Raw genomic sequence first — 20,935 nt, 5'->3', positions numbered from 1 at the left:
GTGGGAGATAGAAGGGCTGTCACAGGTCCCCGCAGTGGGAGATAGAAGGGCTGTCACAGGTCCCCGCAGTGGGAGATAGAAGGGCTGTCACAGGCTCCCGCAGTGGGATGGGTCTCCTGCCCTCCCTAATAAGGCTTGGCGACAGGGAGCTCTCCTGGAGGTGGAGTGAGGCAGCTTTTTTCTGTGCAGATGCTTGGGTAGATGATCACTGTGACCTCCAGTGAGGCCAGCCCTTAACCGTCAATACTGCCTGTTGCCGGGGATTAGCTCTGCTTGCCCACAGTGGCAAGTCGGGGTAGGGATCCAGAGCCAGGTCAGTGACCTTATGGTGGCCTGGATGTGACCTCTGGCCTACCCTAAAACGGGAGGTTTTGTTTTTCACCATCTTATTAAGGAGGGCCAGGAGGAAAGGCGTTGAGACAAACATCCTGAGGTATTTCCACCTTCTAACACGTGATCAAAGCTTGCCCTCTGCTGGCATCAAATAACCAAATGGCCAGCTGAGAAGAGGCTCACAGAGCAAGTGAGACAACGCTAACAGTCTTAAATCATTGGTTAATTTAGTGTGCGTGGGCGTGCATTTGGAAGCTGGTTCTCTCCTGACTCCTTGTAGGATCCAGGACTTGAACTCGGGTTGCTAGGTTTACATGCGTGTTCTTTTACCCACTGAGACATCTTACCTGAGAAATGTTCACTGAACACAGACTTCTGTCCCCACTCACTGTGCCATTCCTGTGTTCAACACAGTCAAGGGCTGCTTGTGTGCAGGCGTGTGCTGGGTACTGCTTGTGCCATGGTTTGTCTGTTTCCTCCATGGAGCTCATGAGTTAGTTGGGGCTAAGGACATAGTCAGGAAGATGATTGTCAGAAACTCCTCAGGCATCCAGCAGACCTGCCTGTTCAGATGCTGGTTCTGTCACTTGTGTGCCATGTGACCAGGAGTGATCTACTTAATCTAAGTATCACTTTCCTCATTTGTAAACCCGATGATGGGACCTCCCTGGTGGTGTCTTTCAGATTCCACGAGATAACCCATGCAGGCTGCACAGTTTCGCCAAGCAAGATCGTGTATTTCACTGAGCTGACAGCCTTTCGTTATCTTCTCCAGTGCACACGTTCTAGATATTGACCTAGGAGCCTTAGCCGCCTCCGCGCTCGGCATTGCTAACCAGCACAGAAAGCATCCCTAGCAGGCAGACGCTTAGAGCAAGCAAGCGATCAGCGGGGTTGCCTAGGTCAGACAGTTCGGCAGGTGGATGTGGTTGGTGCTCCTTTGCTTTGTTTTCAGCAGAACTGGCTTCTGCTTTTGCCCTCCCACTGGATGCTGCCAGCAAGATACCAGTGAGTAAGAATGGCTGCCTCTGCTTCCAAGCCCTGCATCCTTGGACTCTGTACTTCGCATGCTGAAGACGGAATCTTGTCCAGGCTGGCCAGCAGTGGAGATGTGGTTAGGTGTTTGTTAATAAGTGTCCTATCAGCAGCTCCTTCTCCTCATTGTGGAGTTTATGATGCTTTTTTTTGGGGGGTGGGGTGGGGGAATGTTTTGAGACAGGGTTCTCTGTAGCTTTGGCTGTCCTGGAAATAGCTCTGCAGATCAGGCTGGCCTCCAATTCAAAAATCCGCATGCCTGTGCTTCCCAAGTGCTGAGAGTAAAGGCATGCACCACTGTACCCAGCTTTAATGATCTTAAAAGCTCAGTTCATCTAGATGCTGAGTCATTGGTAGACTGAACACAGTTCTTTAAACCTAGGCTGGACCATGTTGAGTACCCAGAAGCAACATAAGTTTCAAAGTATCAAAAATTAGTGTCTTATGTACATTTAAGGGGCACTCTAGAAAAACCCACAAGCACCCGGCAGGCTGAATACTTGGCATGATATTGGAAAGATAGACATGTCTATTAGGAAGTAGATAGAGCTGCACAATAAAGCCCTAAAGCTCACTGCCAAGAAAGGGAAGGGAAAGGAAGGAGATGTGCATCATTCTCCAGCACCCTGAGTATTTTCCAGGCGTAGGAAAGAGAGTTGTTTAAAGAAATCCCCTCATAAGTGCAGAGTCATCGCCTGCTTACTGCATTACTGATTAGTGGGAAATCCTAATGTCCAATAGTTTTCTTTATTTTAAAGGTCCTGTAAAAATAAGCAAATATTCCGAGTGTAATACAGACATTATCAGAGTGCTAAGAATAATGCTAGTTTAGAAGAAAAGAGGCTTCTTAATGCACGTTCCCTGAGTCAGTACGTTTATTTGGTATTTTGTGATGACAGAGCTTTAGTAATGGTCCTTAGAGCGCCAGTCACTGTCATGGGATGTGTTAATCACTTGTGCACCACACACGCTCATGCACTAGCCACTGTCACGGGATGTGTTAATCACTTGTGCATCACACACGCTCTTGGTAAATTAAAAATCCTTGACAAAATTATGGGCATTACTAACATTGGCAAGAATCTAATGCACGTGTTTATGCATACCCACTCACACTTCAGTAAAACAAACGAAAAGAAATAGGTGTGTGTGTGTGTTTTCAAAAAGAAGTGTGTCCTTTTGTTCTGGGGAAGCTGTGAAGTCCTACATTAGGAAGTGACAACTCTCTTCTGTAATTTATGGCACTTTCGACCTTGTCTTTTGCCTTAGAATCTTTTTTTACTTGTCTGTATCTCTTGGTTATTGCTGTTTTGTGACAATGTCTTCCTCTGTATCCTAACAACCTGTAATTCAGGCACCACCAGACCGACCTCACTCACAGCAGGGCTCAAATCTCAGCACACCTTAGCCCCTTGCATGCTGCAGCTGCAGGTGGGAGCCACCACACTGAACCTCAGCACACCTTAGGCCCCTTGCATGCTGCAGCTGTAGGTGGGAGCCACCACACCGGCTTCCTTCCTAGATCTGGTTTATTGTCGTATTGTAGGAAGTGTGTGCTGGGCTCACAGCTGTCTTCTCCCACAGGCAAACTCAGGCTGCCACGTTGAACTCAGTCAGGAGGGGCTCATCTTCCAGGATGTCTCTGGTAAGAGAAGGAACTTGATCACCTCTTCTCTCTTAGCGATACCACTCTCTTTAATTAAAACATGCTTTGGGCAGTATGTTGAGTTTGAACCACAAATGTGTGTTGATGTTTGATAATTTTTATCCAATGATATGGTAACCTCCGTAAGTTCACCTTAGTATTATTATATTTGTTCAGATATTAGATACAACCAAATATTATGAATTTTAACTGGTTAGCCAGTTAAATCCTAAGTAGGCATTTAATTTACTTGATGACTTTGTCTTATAGGGTTTGTAGTACATAAAAGCTTTTTCTATTCATGAGTTTAGACAAGGAGGCTTGTATCCATTCCTTCTTGTTCCTAACTTTTTGGATGAAGACTTTCTTGTGCTGTCTGGTATCATTGGTGTCAGTGCCTCAGGCTTGACTTTGCCATGTGGGCGGTGTTGGAACTGACAGATATGGTAAGACTTGCTCCTTTTTTGTGGTTATTTTCCATTTATAATACATTTATCTCCTGCAGAAGGTCTTTTTAGTGAGGAGAAAGAGTCCAGCAAAGAATGACTTTACCTTTTTGACATGGGCGATGTGTTTTAACTCTATGTCCAACTTTCCATTTCTTAGCCTAAACCCCAGCCCTATGCGATGCCTCCCCCACCCCAGCTGCATTATAATGGACATTATACAGAGCCATTTGCTTCTTCCCAAGGTAAAGTACACCGAGTCTGCAAAGCCGTGCACAGCTGTGTCTATGAGTAACTCTGTGACGACCTAGAGATCTTGAAGTCTGGATGGTTTTTAATTGCAGTTGTACCCCAACTGTCCTGATTATAGCCATCCTGGGATCCCAGAAGAAGCCATTGCATTCATGTTCTTCCTGAAATGTGTGTGGCTCAGCTGAGCCCCAGTGTAGCTACTGACAACTCCCTCAGCTGCCTCCTGTCCTGGAAGTCTCTTTTAGGCCAGGCTTCCCTTACGTTGGTGATTTTTCCAGCCCTCGTTTCCCAAGTGATGGATTACAGGCATGTGCCACCGTATCGAGCAACCAACAATGCTGTTTTTGTTTGTTTGTTACAGAAGATACCCAGAAATGTTTTATCCCTGTCTGACGCAGTACTTGGTACTTCAGCTGTGTGTATACGGCAGCGCCTCCATGCCAAATCTCAACCGTCTGTGTGACATTTGTCTGTAACCTCTAACCACTGAAGGCCAGAAAAGGGGTGCAGATGAGCAGTTCTGTACACAGAGGCTTAGAATATAATAGTGGAAATAAGGCCTTTGCTCATAATTTGATCACGATTATTTTGCTAAGGGAACATGCATTACCATTTTCTCCATCATGCCGGGGGCACTGAACAGAGCGCTCCAGGTCTAGCGGGATGGCTGGCTATCATCAGTTCCAGCTATGACTGGGTCTGCTGCTCTGGCTGCTGAGTGCTGTGGCACAGGAGAAGGGGCTGCTTGGAAGTGGGGTTCGTTGCCTGTTCTGTAGGGTACGGGGTCTGGGGAGACAGAAAGACAACTAGATCTTCTATGCAGTGTTGAGGACGTCCCCACAGTGAGGAAGGTAACCGCGGAGCAGAACAATGGTGACGAGCTCATTGTCCCCTGGGCCTGTCCTGTTCCTGTCCCCTTGTCTTTGCACATACCTGTCTGTACTTGTACCATAGCCTCTCTGACCATGGGGACAAGGCTTCTGCCTTCTGTCTCTGTGCTGCTCATCCTTCGACTTCAGGCTATGATGACCCTGCCACTCTTTCTTCTCCTCTCTTCTTCAAACAATGGTTTGGGTTATTTTATCTTCCCCTTTTTATTACACTCGGTTTGAGAGTGATGTCTTATGCTCCAGCCTGTTGGTTCCCCCTTACTCCCTCTCTGGGTTTTCCACACCCTTAGGTTGTCTTCCTGTTAGTATTAGGTGGTGTCACAAAGACCTGTCTGGTGTCTTTCTTTCCTGAGGGGGTTTCCACAGCAGCTCCTTTGCAAAGAGATTCTCTAAGGGTGACTCAGATGCTCGTTTCCCACCCTGACATCATTCCCGTGGTCACCCATGCCTTGTTTCGCGCAGTCAGACAGGTGGGCACCCTGCGGGAGGCTCCCTAGTCAATAGTTGTCTCTCAGGAACTGGTGTCAACTAGCAGGGCTTGCTACAAACTGAATATTAAATTGGAGCTAATTGCTTTACCCTGTAAGTCTGTTTGTTTTTATGGTTCTTTATTATGATGAAGTCTCTCTTCTGGTTCTGTGGATTCCGAGATGCATGTAATTTTACCCCACTCAGCTAAATACCCATAACCTGTAGCATCACACACTATCTTCCAAACCCCTGCCTCCCTGTCCCCCTGCGCCACAAAGGTCCTTATCCTTTTGTTCCTTTCACTAGCAATTGCATCCCTAACTCACCTGAAGAAAGCTTCCAGCTAACCTCGCTATATCCATGGTCATCCCTGCCTATGTCCGTGCTCCTCAACCTTCCCTTGCCGTTCTTCTATATCCATGGTCATCCCTGCCTATGTCCGTGCTCCTCAACCTTCCCTTGCCGTTCTTCTATATCCATGGTCATCCCTGCCTATGTCCGTGCTCCTCAACCTTCCCTTGTCGTTCTTCTATATCCATGGTCATCCCTGCCTATGTCTGTGCTCCTCAACCTTTCCTTGCCGTTCTTCTCATCTAGCGTCTCGCAGTAGTTTGCTCCTCTCTAGTTTGTTCTATTTGGGGGACTCTGGCTTTGCCCCTCTGCTCTGTCACCCACACACCCTTATCCCAAGCACCCTCCAGCCCACATGCTCCTGTTCAGCTGGGATGGTCTGATTCTGCTGTGCTAACAACATTTAAAACTCTCAGTGGCTTTACTTCTTGATCAGAATCCTTGTCTGTTGTGTCCTGGCAGGTGGGCTCTGTTCCATGTCAGCCTGCATCGGGGTCTCAGACTGGAGGAGCCTTTTCTGTCTGTAATGTTGTAGGTCAAGGCACTGGGGAAATGGGAGGAGGGGTCCTCAGAAACTGGCTCTCAACTTTCTGCTCACTTTCTCCTTACTGTTACTAGCCACATGCATGTGTTTGGCACCAAGGGATGAAGGGGTATAGTCCTATGTGCTCTTAGAGAGCCTGGAGGCAGGGACACTAGGTCAGTAGGTGTCACACTGGTCTAGACAACCCAGAAAAGGAATCTGTGACCAAAAAAGGAATCTAGAAATTTGGCAATGGCCAAGTCTTCTGCAGATGGAGAAGCCTGGGATGAGGCAGCTGAGTGCAGCAGGGGAGAGGCATGCGAATGGCCTTCCCAGAGCTGCTTGCATGCCCAATACAGTGTGCCCGGCAGTTATCAGACATTGCACCCCAATGGAGCCGCTGAATCACCCAGACAATGCTTTCTGCAGGCCCTGACTGCTGAGGTGCAGGTCAGGTGGAGGAAAGATGGCCTCTTCTAGCCCAGCCAGCTCTGTAGGATTGGTAGCCTGAGCCTGCAGGCTCTGGATCCACATCTTGCTCAACTGGTGGCTGGGTGGAGCAACTTCAGCTACCGTAGCCTGGCTCTTCTTGGCTTCTGGGCCTTTGGTGGAGTTACACGACCAGTGATCCTCCCTGTTGGACGGGAAGCTCTGCACCTGCTGAACGGGTGCCCTTTGACAGTGGGTTTTTTTCATTAAAGAAGAATCTCTGCAAACAAACTAAAACTCTCCTTAAGGAAATGTGCACAGATTGTTGGTTCCTGCCCTAGCTCAGCACCCACCCACCGTGGCTCAGTGCTTCAGCAGTGTCTCTTCTTTGAGTTTCACAGTGCTGCACAATGCCTGCTTCTTGTCTGTAGTGGAACATATCTTTTTAACTTTCAGAAGAAAGATTATTTTGTGATATGATTTATACTTTCAATATTGGACTTAGACTTGGTCAGATCCTAAGTACCTCACTTTCAGCAGCAGACCTCCTCATCCCAGAGGTGAGATTTAAGCAGGCAGACTTACCCCATCCTATAGGCGAGGATGTTGAAGCTCCCAGGGCCACTTAGTGCACTGAAGCTGTGTCGTTTTAGCAAGAGAAGTTATAAGTTCTTCCAGGGCTATCTCAGTATTTGGCTGGAGTAATGAGTCCAATTTAAGACATTTTAAAGATCTTTTAAAACCTTTTCCTTCCTCAGATAACATCTTTGTGCCCAGCAAGAATGGATTCTATTGTCACTCCCAGACAAGTTTGGACAGAACCCAGATTGACCTCAGCGGTCGCATCCGCAACGGCAGCGTCTACAGTGCACACAGTACGAACTCCTTAAATACCCCTCAGCCCTACTTGCAGCCCTCCCCTATGTCCTCCAACCCGAGTATTACTGGCAGTGACGTCATGCGGCCCGACTATATCCCATCCCATCGGCACAGTGCCCTGATCCCCCCTTCTTACCGCCCAACCCCCGACTACGAGACTGTGATGAAGCAGCTCAACAGAGGCCTGGTGCATGCAGACAGGCACAGCCACTCGCTGCGGAACCTCAACATCGGCAGTTCCTACGCATACAGCAGGCCCGACGCCCTGGTCTACAGCCAGCCTGAGATCCGGGAGCACGCACACCTTACCTCTCCCCAGTCGGCCCACTACCCATTTAATCTGAACTACAGTTTCCACAGTCAGTCTCCGTATCCCTACCCTGCTGAGAGGCGGCCTGTGGTGGGTGCCGTCAGTGTGCCCGAGCTGACAAATGTGCAGCTCCAGGCCCAGGACTATCCAGCTCCAAACATTATGAGAACCCAGGTGTACCGGCCACCCCCACCGTACCCATACCCGAGGCCCGCCAACAGCACCCCAGACCTGTCCCGGCATCTCTACATCAGCAGCAGCAATCCGGATCTCATCACCAGGCGTGTCCACCACTCAGTGCAGACCTTCCAGGAGGACAGCTTGCCAGTGGCCCATTCCCTGCAGGAGGTCAGCGAGCCCCTCACAGCAGCCCGGCATGCCCACCTACAGAAGAGGAACAGTATTGAAATTGCGGGACTCACACACGGCTTTGAAGGCCTGAGGCTCAAGGAGAGGACCATGTCGGCCTCAGCCGCAGATGTGGCTCCGCGGACTTGCTCAGCAGGCTCCCAGTCCAGTGTCTTTTCTGACAGAACAAAGCAAGAGGAGAGTGAAGAGCAGGAAAGTGGCAGATACAGCCACAAGAAGTCCCTTTCTGATGCCACCATGCTGATACACAGCAGTGAGGAGGAGGAGGACCTGGACGAGGACAGCAGCAGAGCACATGCCGTCTCGGCCTTGTCCGAGCCCCGCCTGACTGGTGCTTACTCCCAGGAGCAGCAGCTGAACTACCCCTGTGCTTCGGTGACTCCAGTCACCGGCCCTCTGCATATTCTTGAGCCCAAATCCCATTTTACAGAGCCTGAGAAGAGGGTGAAGGCCATTAGCACCATCCCCCTGGTTGTGGAGACCCATCGGCCCCGAAGAGATGGGCTGTTAACCCCCTCCATGTCTGAATCTGACCTCACGACTTCGGGGAGGTACCGAGCTAGGAGGGACTCTCTCAAGAAAAGGCCAGTGTCAGATCTCCTCTCTGGGAAGAAGAACATTGTGGAAGGACTTCCGCCACTCGGGGTAAGCTGGCCCAGGAGCAGAGGTGCCTCAGTGTGGACGAGAGGCCCCTGAATCTGTGTTCTGTCTCCTCTTCCCTCAGTACCAAGGGTTCTCAGTGATTTGCATTTTCTCAGTAACTGTCAGCCCTGATTTTTGCCTTATTTGGGGCATGTGCGAGTTCTTGTGGAAAGGCTGTGGGCTGGTGAGGGTGGTAGTGGGCTTGGCTGGAGGTAAGTTGGGTGCTGAGAAGAGAGAGGTCTATGGGAGAGGGTGGGAAGACTCCCCGAACTGTCTTATTAAAACGTTGAGGAAGAAGACAGTTCATTACTCTAGCCAGGATTGCTTTGCCAACCACCTTCCCCCACACCCTTAAAATACTGTGAGGTGACAAGGCATCCTGGAACAGCGTTCTGTTTGTCCAAGTCATGTCTTGGGAGAGGTGTCCAAGGCTGTGTCCCTGAGTCTTTATATAGTTGTTAGGGTTCAAGACTGCATCCAGTGTGACTGTCTTGGCCATGGCCTCTGTGGGCTGGAGAGTGACTCCATCTCTTTACAAGAACGAGAGAGTAAACCGGGCATTCAACAGAAGGCCCTTGTAGACACGCTGGCTGTTTGCTACTCCTCTAATAAGCAAGGGGAAGCGCTTCCTACGCATTTAAAACAAAATGTAGGAGCCAGAGCTGTTTTCTGTAGCTGGCTTTTTCAGAACGTTTACCACGTGTGGAGATTTCATCTTTGCTGTGCCCCGTTTATAATGAGCCATTGTTGGTTGTCTTTCACAAATGAAGACGCTGACTCAGAAATACCAAGTAGCTCTTGCAAGGTCATACAACTAGTGAGTGGCCCACTGGAACTTTCAGCTCACTTTTCTCTCAACCTGCCTGTTTCCTCCACTGTTCTGGGTCCAGGGCCACTCTATGTAGCATTTTACTGAGTAGAATCTGCCTGTCAAGCCTGGCTACTCTGCACTGAGTCACTTTTGACTTCTCGTCCTGACATAGTCTTTATGGTCCTGTTTGGCGGTGCGTCCACTCATCACCAGGCTGCATTGCTCAGGGGTGCAGCTTGTATGGCCCTCACTCCTTGACCCGTGACCCACACTGGAACCGAGTCAAAGGGAAGAGTGTGTCCATTTGACTCATCTCTATTAGGATGACCCAAAGATTGAGGAGCTTCTGCAAGTGTGCTTCCGGCCTAGTGTGTGAGGGCCTCGAAGTGACGCAGGCCTCCAGGCAGGCTGGGAAGCTCAGAGGATCACAATGCTTATGACAGATCAGTACATGCAAGAAAACACCCTAAGAAAGGGCTCAGATTTAACAGTCTTTTACTCAGCTGAAGGATGGAACTGTAAGTTCAGTTTTGTTTATTCCTGAGTATACAGAGCCAGTGCTGAAGCGGACCATGGTAGAGGGAACAGGCTGACGGCATTAGGGCAGGGACAGTGTGGGGATTTCCACAGTCACTGCTCGAGTCCCCAGGCCAGCAGGCACGATAGAGCCTTCAATGACAATGCAGTAAGAACTGCCCACTGTTTTTATGTGGAGCACAAGTACTCCAAATGATGCTTGCATTGAGGACAGTCCCCTTTAATTCTCTAACTTCCCAAGAGTTGAGGGGACCAAACCCTCCAGCCCCCCGATCTCTCGAGGTAACACAGCTTGCCATTATCTTCTGTAATTGTCCAACAAATGTACTAATAAATCAAGGTGGGAGAAGTTTAGTATATTTCGATGGGGTCTGGCAGGTTCAGCTTACACTGAGGGCTTTGATGTAGTTGCTTGTCTTAAAATACAAATTTTCTTCTCACATTATATTTTAAGACTTTTTAGTGAAGTTGTATAGTTGAACCATCTTTTGGCCTCTTTTTTGCACAGGGATTTTACCTACCCAAGGATATATGCGGAGGCATATATATATATCCTGTATATAGGCCCTAGCAGTGAACAGCCTGGGTCTGAGTATAGGCCCTGCTGGGTATTGTAGTTCATCAGTGGGCAAGACCCTTCATGCATCATCCCTCGGCTTTTCTTAGTGGCCTGGGCCCGTCATCTGTGCATTTGTCAGCATTAAGTCTCACTGCAGTTAGGCATGGAAGTCTACCTGCTGAAGCAAATGCTTCCATGTAACAGATTTTAAGAAAAGACTTGTTTTTTTTTTTTTATTGTTTTGCACTGATTCTTTTATAAAAGTGGCAGTAGTGACCCTGAACAAACTATCTAGTCTCTCCATGACCCAGTTTGCTCATTTGTAAATGAGATGACCTCAGTGTTCCTGGGAGACTAAAATAAAACTTCAAACATCACAAGTGCTTTGTCAATATTAGCTTGGTTTGTAATATATCATGAGTTTAGTTTTTCAGTTTCCCATGAGTTGAGAAGGCTAACCCCCTGTTAGCCTCTGACCCCTTCATGGTGACATCACACGATCCTGCCACTATCAACAGACAGCACTAAAGCGAGCTACAGTTAAAAGAGGGGAAAAAAAAAAAAACCCAGAAGACCAGAGAGTAAGTAGCAAAGTAGCAGACAAGAAGGGACAGTCCAGAGTTCCCCACCCAGGCTTCCACCTCCAGGGATTAGATTGTTATCGCTAAGGCAGACTGGTTTGGGTGCTCACCCATCTGCATAAAAACTGGGTCTTCATGCATCCTTTAGGCTTGGGCAGTGCGGTTCTCACCTAAGAAGCCCTGCAGATTTGGCATTGAAACCATGGGCCTGGGAAGGGATAATGGCAGCTGGTGCTGAACCACCGTCACCTGGCTCGGCAGTGTGGGCCGTCTGGATCTCGGGCAGAGTACACTGAGTCAGCCAATACCATGCGGCTTTAGGGATCTTGTGAGCCAGGTGACTTCCTTAGGCAGTTGGGGCGTGGCAGTGACAGTATCTGCACCACAGAAATGACCAGGGAGGGAAGAACCTTTCCCTTTGGGAGCTGCTTGTTAAACTCTGCAGCACACAGCTGTGCTCTGTGCAGACTATATTCAGGACATTTTAGCCGGGGTGTCAGTCTGTGGTGTGTCCCCGCCCCCCGCACTCTCCCTTTCTAGATTTCTGCTCAGGTAAGGCTGTAGGGCAAAGGTGACTTACCTGAAGGATGTTAGCTAGTTACACCCAGGATTCTGCCCATTCTAAGTCTGAACTGCATTATGTGGGAAGCTCATAAGCAATATGAACTATGAAGTTAAAAAATATTCTATAGGCTGGAGAGATGGCTCACTGGGTAAGATGCCTGCTGTCTAGTCAAGAGGACCAGAGTTCAAATCCCCAGCCCCATGTCAAAACTAGTCAAGACTGGGGGGGGGGGGCTATAAGACATAGCACCGTGTTGAGGAGGTCGGTAGACCCCAGCAGGTTTCTGGGCGATCAGACTGTGTTCCAGTACTGTGTGGAGAAGGTTGGTAGACCCCAGCAGGTTTCTGGGCGATCAGACTGTGTTCCAGTACTGTGTGGAGGAGGTCGGTAGACCCCAGCAGGTTTCTGGGCAGCCGGTGCCATGTTCTAGCCACCTCGGCATATATGCCCAGGGCCACACATACTCCCCAATTACAGTACAGCATTTCCTTCCCCACCAAAATGGCTTTTCTCTTTGTTTCTGCTCAGTGCTTCCAGCCCTGGTGTCACAGCACTTTTAGGCTTACAGAGCTGGAGTTAGCTGGTTTCCTTCTAAAAACTGAGGAAACCATTTCTTTGAACACTGGGACTTGTAACTCTACAGAATGTTCGAGGGGACTTCTCAGGTTTACCTGCCGCAGAGAAGAAAGTGACCAGGCGTGAGAACTTTGGGAAGCACTGTTTTGCTAGAACAGTGTTCCACTGACGCTCCCTTCCACTCTGGATTGCTGATAGAGACTGCAGCTGGGCTTATGATTTAGAAATGTGACCGTTTTGGGGACAGTCCAGGTCGCATTGTTCTTCAGGACTGTAGAGTGGAATATGTGAAAGCAGTCTGTCTTTCTTTCTTTCTTTCCTTCCTTCCTTCCTTCCTTCCTTCCTTCCTTCCTTCCTTCCTTCCTTCCTTCCTTCCTTCCTTCCTTCTCTTTTTCAGAATGATTTAAATTTTTGTTTGTTTTAAAAATAGTAAAGGCTGCTATGCATTTTATCTGAGGACTCAGTAGGCAGAGACCAGTAGATGAATATCTGAGTTTGAGGCTAGCCTGGTATGTATAGAGAGTCATACCAAGGCTACATTGTGAGACCCTGTCTTAAAATAAGAAAAGGAAAAGGTTGTTACAGCCCACCACTGATACCTTGTTTTTCTGTTCTGTGTGCTGTCACGTTTTAAAGTTGGGTAGTTCTGTAAGAATGTTGCCTGTCCACAGCCTCACCTTTCATTGCAACAGAGTCTTGTAACCAATTGGAGCCAAAGCCTTCTATCTGGAGGCCTTATCAGAGCTCTGGCCTTGAAAGGCACGTCTTCCTCCTCAGCTAGTCAGGCGGTTGTGTGGGAAGGGCTCGCTCCTTGGGTGCTAGCAGGGAGAGCGCTGCCTTGCTTCCTCTTTAGCTCACTGTCATCACTTTTGAAAGGGTTGCATCTGGGTACATTCTCTATATGTGTGTAAATATTTTCTTACAGGGAATGAAAAAGACTCGAGCAGATGCAAAAAAAATTGGTCCCCTTAAGCTGGCTGCCCTCAATGGACTCTCCCTGTCCCGATTGCCTCTGCCTGATGAAGGGAAGGAAGTGTCCACCAGAGCCACCAACGATGAACGGGTGAGTGCGTGCAGGGTGCCGGGCTCAATGCTTCAGTGGAGAGATCGTGAAGGCAACTCAAAAGTGCCCTTGTGAAATCTTGGTGAATTTTCTGGCCTAATTTAATAGTCATAAATGAATCCTAGGAATTCTTGCTATCTGGGTCACAGCTGGAGCGAATGTGTGGCTTTAATGTCTTAAGTAATTTCAGGCTCCAATGTTGATCAAGTTTTTTGTTTCTAAAGATCCTTGATTGTTTTAGTTCTTCAAAGTAAGAACATGTGTAAACAGATACATAGAAGAGAAAGCAGACGTTTCATTATATTGGAAATCATCTTGTTTTTAAACCAAAATTAGATACTGAATTGAGACCTTATTATTTTAAAATAAGACAGGTGTTTATTTCCTCATTAGCTGCATCTATCTGCAGGTAGCCCTCACCTGCCGCTGCTCTCCGTGTCTTACGAACTTCTGTTATAAGTCAGAGCATTTGCTCCCAAAATCTGGGCTGTTCTAGGGTTCTGTTTCTTAGCGATCACAAAGCTGACCATAGGTTCAGACCTCATGCTTAACCAACTGCCTTAGGCTGGATTTCACTTTCAAACTCAATTTTGCGCTCTACATCTTGCCAACAACATGTCTTTTCTACTTTTTGTGACTTGTAAAATTTTGGTTTGGTTTCATGTAGAATCTGTCACAATGAAAATGCTAGACCTTGAAGGAGCAAACAGGACCTCAAAAGTCCACTCAGCTGTGACATGTGACTCACTCATCACACATGTCCTATCTCCTAGTGTAAGATTCTGGAACAGCGCTTGGAGCAAGGAATGGTCTTCACCGAATATGAAAGGATTCTTAAAAAGCGCCTGGTAGATGGGGAGTGCTCAACAGCCCGGCTGCCTGAAAATGCAGAAAGAAATCGATTCCAAGATGTGCTTCCCTATGATGACGCGAGAGTAGAGCTGGTACCAACCAAGGAGAACAACACTGGCTACATCAACGCATCCCATATTAAGGTGAGAAGAGCATCCGGGCAGACAACGCTGCAGTCCAGGGCTGACTTGGAGGAACCTAAGGTTTACACTGGGTTCTGTATTGCGAAAACATCCCATTTGGAGTCATTGTGACAATTATGTTATAAGCTAGAGAATCCAGACGCAGCCAAGATCACGTCTACTCTCCATGTGGTAGCCAGTCTGCACCCATATCATTGCCAGGACTTGGGGCATTTCATTGTCTGCCAGTAGAACTTTGTCCTAAATCTGAAGACTCTTTGGGGCTTGTCAGTTCTCACGGGAGCTGCTGTATCGGAATCACTAGTTTTACCCCATCATATAACTGTGTGCGTTGTATGTAATGAATGTGCCTACTTTGCTTTTCATGTCCTCCCTTTCCCCAGCCATGGCAAGCCCAGGTCTTTGTGCTCTATGAGCTGCACCCCAGCCCTGTCTGGGACTGTGGAGGACGCTCACACAAGCTGTTGCTTAGGAGCATGCCATCTGTCCCGTCTCCTTGTGATCTCTAGTGTCACTCTGTTCTTTAAAGAAGCACTCCCCAGAACAGTCTGATGCTGTCAACTGGGCAACTGGGTGGTGTTCCACTTGCTACAGCGGGAGGCGGTGGCACAGAGACCTAGCTCATGCCAACTAGCTGGATTCTCTGTCCAGAAAGGGGAACGCCCCTTCCGGGGATTGAGTTGTACCTGGTGTTTCTTCAGCTTCCATGTCATATTTGATAGCAGTCTGATCTCCATGGATTTATTAAGTCTTGGCACTGTGTGTGCTGCTTAACAGCTTTTATTTATTTATATTTGGTTTTGGTTTTTGACACAGGGTCTTGCTATGTCCTTTTGGCTGGCCTGTTTATACAGGGTGGCCTCAAAGTCACAGAGAACAGCCTCTGCCTCCCAGGTGGTGGGAATGAAGGCATGCTTAATGGTTTTTGAGGAATCGATGCATGTACTGCCTTGCTTTTTGTATGGGTATTGTGTACTTAGAAACCAAACATATTTTTCAATAATTCATCCCATCTTTTATGACTAGATGGGTAAAAATGGAATAACATTATGATTTTTTTGTAGTTGTGTTTCAAAATTTTCAGCTACAGATTGAGGAGTCATGGAAAGAATATGAACTTCAGAACTGGGCAGATTGAGTCAGCTCCTAGATCTCTCACCAACTGTGAGACCTCCATTTGTTTAAGCAACTGCTAGATAGCCTGTGCCCACCCACAGGCTACTGCTGAAAGGGAGCCAGTGAGAGGGCCCAGAGTTGGTGCTGAGGCCTGGCAGCCTTAGAGGGAGGATGTGTGGAACAGGGCTTGGCGCAGGCTTTAACATTTAATGGGCACTCAGAAAGAAATGGTTGTTGGCAGTTACTGGTAGAACCTAGTTTAGCCCAGGTTTCTGGGCTGTAAAGCCTTGTTGGGGAGCATTAAGTCCTGTGTGGAAACTTGGCCTTGTGGAGGGTGATCTGACTCAGTTTGGGGTGGAAACCACTCTAAATAGAAGATATCTGGCATTAGCTTAGATTTTGATTTTACTTTTCCAAGAATATTTAATATTTCGTTGTGGCAAATTGTTTGTGATTTGGGACACCATGGTGTTTTGTTCACCTCACAGCGGGAGCAGCTATTTACTTAGTACTTGTTACAAACAAGCCAGATATTGTATACATCCGCTCTGTCCTCACAGCCCTATGGACCGGCAGTTATTTCATTTTGTAGATAAAACTGAAATTGAGAGGTGAGCAGATTGCTCCAAGTCACATGGGTATCATATGAACTCATGGTATATATATTTATAAAGAAGCCAGAGGTATCCATCCTCTGCTGAATAGCCCAGTTAGTTTTTAGTGTTACCATGAACACACCAACGGCTGGCTATGCATGTATATATATTCCATGCACACACTAAGCTTTTAACCTTCTCTGATTTTAGGTCTCTGTCAGTGGAATTGAGTGGGATTATATTGCCACACAGGGACCGTTACAAAATACCTGCCAGGACTTTTGGCAGATGGTGTGGGAACAGGGGATCACAATTATTGCAATGGTGACAGCAGAGGAGGTAAGTGCGCATTCCTCTCGGGTTTTTTTCTGGGTCTCCAAAGAACCATTTATGTTAACCAGCCAGAGCGCTGACCCGAGAAAAGCAGGGTGAGGCTGTGGCCCGCGTGAAGGCCTGAGTGAGGAGTGCCCCAGGCTGGCTCTCGTGCTGCTGCTAAACTGTGCCTGTCTTTAACAGGAGGGTGGCAGGGAGAAGAGCTTTAGGTATTGGCCAAGACTTGGCTCAAGGCACAACACTGTTACCTACGGAAGGTTTAAGATCACAACTCGCTTCCGCACGGACTCGGGCTGCTATGCCACAACAGGCTTGAAGATGAAGCACCTCCTCACAGGCCAGGAGAGGACAGTTTGGCATCTGCAGTACACAGACTGGCCTGAGCATGGCTGTCCCGAAGACCTCAAAGGATTTTTATGTAAGTGTCTTTGTTTTGGGGCAGCTTAGGTTTGTCTCAGGTTTCTACAACAGTCCCTCTCTGTTGTTTCATAGAAGCTTTGCACTTGTTTCAACAGAAGATGGGTTTATAGGGGTGTGTGTGTGTGTGTGTGTGTGTGTGTGTGTGTGCCACACCGCATGTGTGGAGGTCAGAGTTTGTTCTTTCTTTCCACCATGTTGCTCTTGGGGATTGAACTCGGGTCATCAGCCTTGGTGAATACCCTCACCCACCCTGCCATTTTGCCAGCCCAAGAAGGCGTTCTTAAGAGATGCCTTGTCATAAGTAGAATGCCACAGCTAACTCATATCTCCTCCATCTCGTTTGTGCTGAGGCACTGACTTGCCTGCAGTCACCATAGTTGGCTCTGGTCCCTTGGTGCCCAGTGCTCTTTATCTGCAGTCTTCTCAGTGGGGAGAATAAAGAGATGGTTGTTGACTTTATATATGCCGTTGTCTCTGAGTACTTTTGTATTTCACTGGTTCTTTTCACAGCATACCTTGAAGAGATCCAGTCTGTTCGACGTCATACAAACAGTACAAGCGAACCCAAGAGCCCCAACCCTCCGCTGCTGGTGCACTGCAGTGCTGGCGTAGGAAGAACTGGGGTCGTCATTTTGTCAGAGATCATGATTGCCTGTCTGGAGCACAACGAGGTGATGACTTACGCTAAGTTCTACATTCTTGGTGGCGAGAGTTGGTGGCTGGGAAGGAGAGGGGCATAGAGGCCCAGTATCTTTCTGAGCACATTTCCTAGGACATGGTGACCACAAGATAGATGCACAGTGTTGTTTATAAAAGGCTCTGGCTTTGAGGTTCTCAGCTCTAACTGTCATAGTAAAGATCCAGATGTCATATAATATGGAAAGCTGTTTAATTCTTTTATCTAGGGTTTCCTGTGACACCATTAACACAACACAATTAGTGCTGGCCAGTGGCCTGTGTGGGAAACAGTCAATCAGGTCCTGGCAGTGCCTAGCATACTGTGTTTTTGTTGAATCTGAGAATCTGGTGAGGTAATTGACTTCCACAGCCAGGGACTGTTGAAGAAATAATCCACATGGACATTTGTAGCTAAACCAGATCAGATTTCAGGTGATCACAGGAGGTGCTCTGGTAGACAGGGACTGCCTGCCTGACAGTATTGTTGCCCCTTAGAATGTTTTCTTCATCACGGTTTCTCTCCACTAGGTGCTGGACATCCCCAGAGTGCTGGCCATGCTGAGACAGCAGAGAATGATGCTGGTGCAGACGCTCGGCCAGTACACGTTTGTGTACAGAGTTCTCATGCAGTTCCTCAAAAGCTCCAGGCTCATTTAAGCTCCCACGTGTTTATATGGGGACCCAATCATGTGAAGTGTTTACAGCTAAAAAAAGAAAGAAGGGAAGAGAAGAGAGAGAAGCGCTTGTGCAGCTCCTGTTTGTCCCCAGGAGTCCCATGTGGAGCTCCCGAACAGGAGGCGCGGCAGGAAGAGCTGAAGAAGCACCCTAAGCGTGGGACTTGGGACAGGCTTGGTGCCCTGGCCTCGCTTGCCCAGTTTGCAGCGCTTGCACACATTCTGGAGACTGTATTTCTAGACGGTTCTCTGTCTTACTGAAGCTGCACTGGGCAGTTCTGGCAATCATTAAGGCACACATATTTCTATCTTAAGCTAGTTTTTGATAATGTAATTTTATGACTAAATAGTTTTGGTTTTTATTTAGAAACTGAACTTTTCTGTGGGGCAGTCCACAGACTGAGTGGATCTTGAGTAACTGTATTTAAAACCATTATTAGCTTTTGTTTAAGAACAAAAACCACAGGGAACTAAGTGGTTTATTCACCAAATCCAAAACTAAAGAGAATCTAAAAGTATTATTTTGAAACATAGAAAGCATTTTTATATTCAGAATGTTTTTTATCCTAGAAGTTCTATATATTTGTACCTTCTATATTTTCCAAATAAGAGCTCATGTTGTTCTAATACTGAGTCAGTTAATGTGAAGTTGGGGATAAAGGCACATTATTTAAAATCAAAGAATCAGATTCACTATTTTTTTCAGTATTATCAATAAGCATAAATGAGTTTGATTTTCTTGGTTGAAAATGAAGAACAATTGCATTGGATGGTTTTAAGCACTTTTTTTTGTTGAAAATGAGTTTAATATATGTGGCTTTATATTAGAAACAACAGTGGACACTGTTTCAAAGAGAAGGACTATGAGTATGTAAGATGACCAGGACGAGAGGAAGTACCTGTGGTGGCCACGCAGGATGGCTTGGTCGGTACAGTATTATCTAGAGTCACGCTGAGATGGAGAATGGGGTCTTGGGAGCTTGGGGGTGAGCCCCAGAGGGCTACGCAAGGGAAGTCAAGGTCTGCCATTGTCAGTGATGTGCTTTGTTTATTTGGGTTCCTTGTAATTTTTTCCCCCTACAAAAACGTTCAGGTTTATATTATCATTAAAGAAGCCTTGAAGAGGCTTGGTTTTCTCTTGGTTGAAGGACGGAAACAGTCAATGAGCGGTTCCTTTCTCCAAACCACAGTCCAAACTTATGGGGCCACCAGAAATTGCTGTGCTGTTCAGGGGGTACTTGAATTTAGCACCTTAATCCTGTCCGCACCCCAGGATCAGTTCTAAGTAGTTGGTCCTCCTCTTCCATCCACTTTGGGCACATCCTGCTGGTCAGAACCAGGTCAGGTTCGAAGGGCAGAGTGCTGTCCTTGGCCCGTGTGTGAGAAGTGGAGGACAAGCTGGCACCTTTATCTGAGCCCCCCCCCCCCGAATTTGGTTCAGTGTGTAGACCTTCTAGAATGTCAGGTCTAGGTTTAGCTCCTAAATGATGATGATCTGCATCATTCTGATTTGACCCTGTGGTGAGCCTCATCCTCCATGACAGACATGTGTCAGCCCAGCTAAACCAGTAAACTCACGTGGAAGGCGCGCCCCAGGACAGGATTGGAGGTTTGGGTGGTATATGTTCCATTTCATGCCATATGAAGGACAACGTTTTCTGAAACTTTTTCTTCCAATGGTACATTGTTTGAAGATGCTTTTCTATCACACTTAAACATCTGGAAATATCCCACCGACAAGAACATATTGTAAAACAAAACTTTAATTAAAGAGTAATATATGGCTTGTTTGTGTTCGTGTTGCAATACCTTGATAATTCCTTCAGGGCAAAATTACACAGTGTAAACCTATCACTCTTCAAATGTTGTATGCTTGACATCACTTCTACGAAACATTAATTTTAAGCTTAATTACAGCTAGCAAATGAGAAAATTTCTGAGTAAAAATAACCCTCTACATAATTGAATTTTGGAATAATGTAAGTTTTGAGGTCCATTTCAAATATTAAGGCTTAAAAGGTTTACTGAAGAGTCTGAATTGAGAATTCAGAATGAAGAGTCTGTCAGATTTATACAGTGTATCACCGAGGCTTTTATTTCCTTGATGGTATTGATTTCATATCAAAAATATCAAAATGTACATTTTCACACAAACAGTTGCAAACCAATGTTTCTACCAGTTAACTTTGGTATTTCTGGCACCAGCTTTCTTGGGAGAAAATTCCAGATTTTCCTGGGGGCTTGTGTTGGAATTTCTAGTTGTGTTTTTAAGCCTAGGGGCCACTCATTTTAGAGTATAAACTAAAATGTTAAATTGTGACCAATTATTTTCTTCAAGAACTCCTACTGTGAAGCATCCACAAACCCCTAGAATTTAATTAACAGGTGTGGTTCCTTAGAAACTTCCAGAAAAGAGAGCTGGAGAAATAGCTCAGCAGTTAAGAACACTGGATGCTCTTCCAGAAGATCTGGGTTCAATCCCAGCACCAATATGGCAGCTCACAGCTGTCTATAACTCCAGTTCCAGGGGATCTGACTCCCTCCCATACACACATACAAAATACAATGCACATAAAATAAAAACAAACCATTAAAAAAAAAACTTCCAGGAAGAGAAATATCTAAGAAATGTCTATTTGGAACACAGATGAGGAGGACAGGGTCGTGATATAGGACTATATGATATCATGGCATGGCTAAATTCATTTCAGATAGGAAGATATATTAATATTGTAGAAAATCGACAAACTATAACCATATATATTAAGCTGAAGGTCTGCAGTGTTACTGGAGAGTTATGCGGATAAATGCAAACAGGGAAATGTGTTACTATTTTAATCTTTTCCTCTTTTTTGT

At 46.8% G+C, this 20,935-nt stretch overlaps 1 protein-coding gene across 4 annotated transcripts in view; it reads left to right on the top strand.

Moving 5' to 3' along the window:
* Ptpn21 (protein tyrosine phosphatase, non-receptor type 21) overlaps positions 1-19,861 on the top strand; it is a 59,195-nt gene extending 39,334 nt beyond the window's left edge. For all 4 annotated transcript variants that reach the window (XM_005343432.3, XM_026780608.1, XM_026780615.1 and 1 more), the window contains exons 11-19: positions 2,953-3,013; positions 3,620-3,704; positions 7,134-8,578; positions 13,130-13,267; positions 14,041-14,262; positions 16,185-16,313; positions 16,491-16,725; positions 17,238-17,398; positions 17,934-19,861. In XM_005343432.3, the coding sequence (XP_005343489.1) occupies positions 2,953-3,013; positions 3,620-3,704; positions 7,134-8,578; positions 13,130-13,267; positions 14,041-14,262; positions 16,185-16,313; positions 16,491-16,725; positions 17,238-17,398; positions 17,934-18,062 (2,605 nt within the window). In that variant the 3' untranslated portion in view covers positions 18,063-19,861. The remainder of the gene's footprint in view (positions 1-2,952; positions 3,014-3,619; positions 3,705-7,133; positions 8,579-13,129; positions 13,268-14,040; positions 14,263-16,184; positions 16,314-16,490; positions 16,726-17,237; positions 17,399-17,933) is intronic.
* The last annotated feature ends 1,074 nt before the right edge of the window (positions 19,862-20,935 follow it).

Source organism: Microtus ochrogaster, chromosome 1 (assembly GCF_000317375.1).
Source record: "Microtus ochrogaster isolate Prairie Vole_2 chromosome 1, MicOch1.0, whole genome shotgun sequence".
Lineage (NCBI taxonomy): Eukaryota > Metazoa > Chordata > Mammalia > Rodentia > Cricetidae > Microtus > Microtus ochrogaster.
Note: the sequence above shows the minus strand (reverse complement) of the source record. Positions and strands in the feature narration are given on the sequence as shown.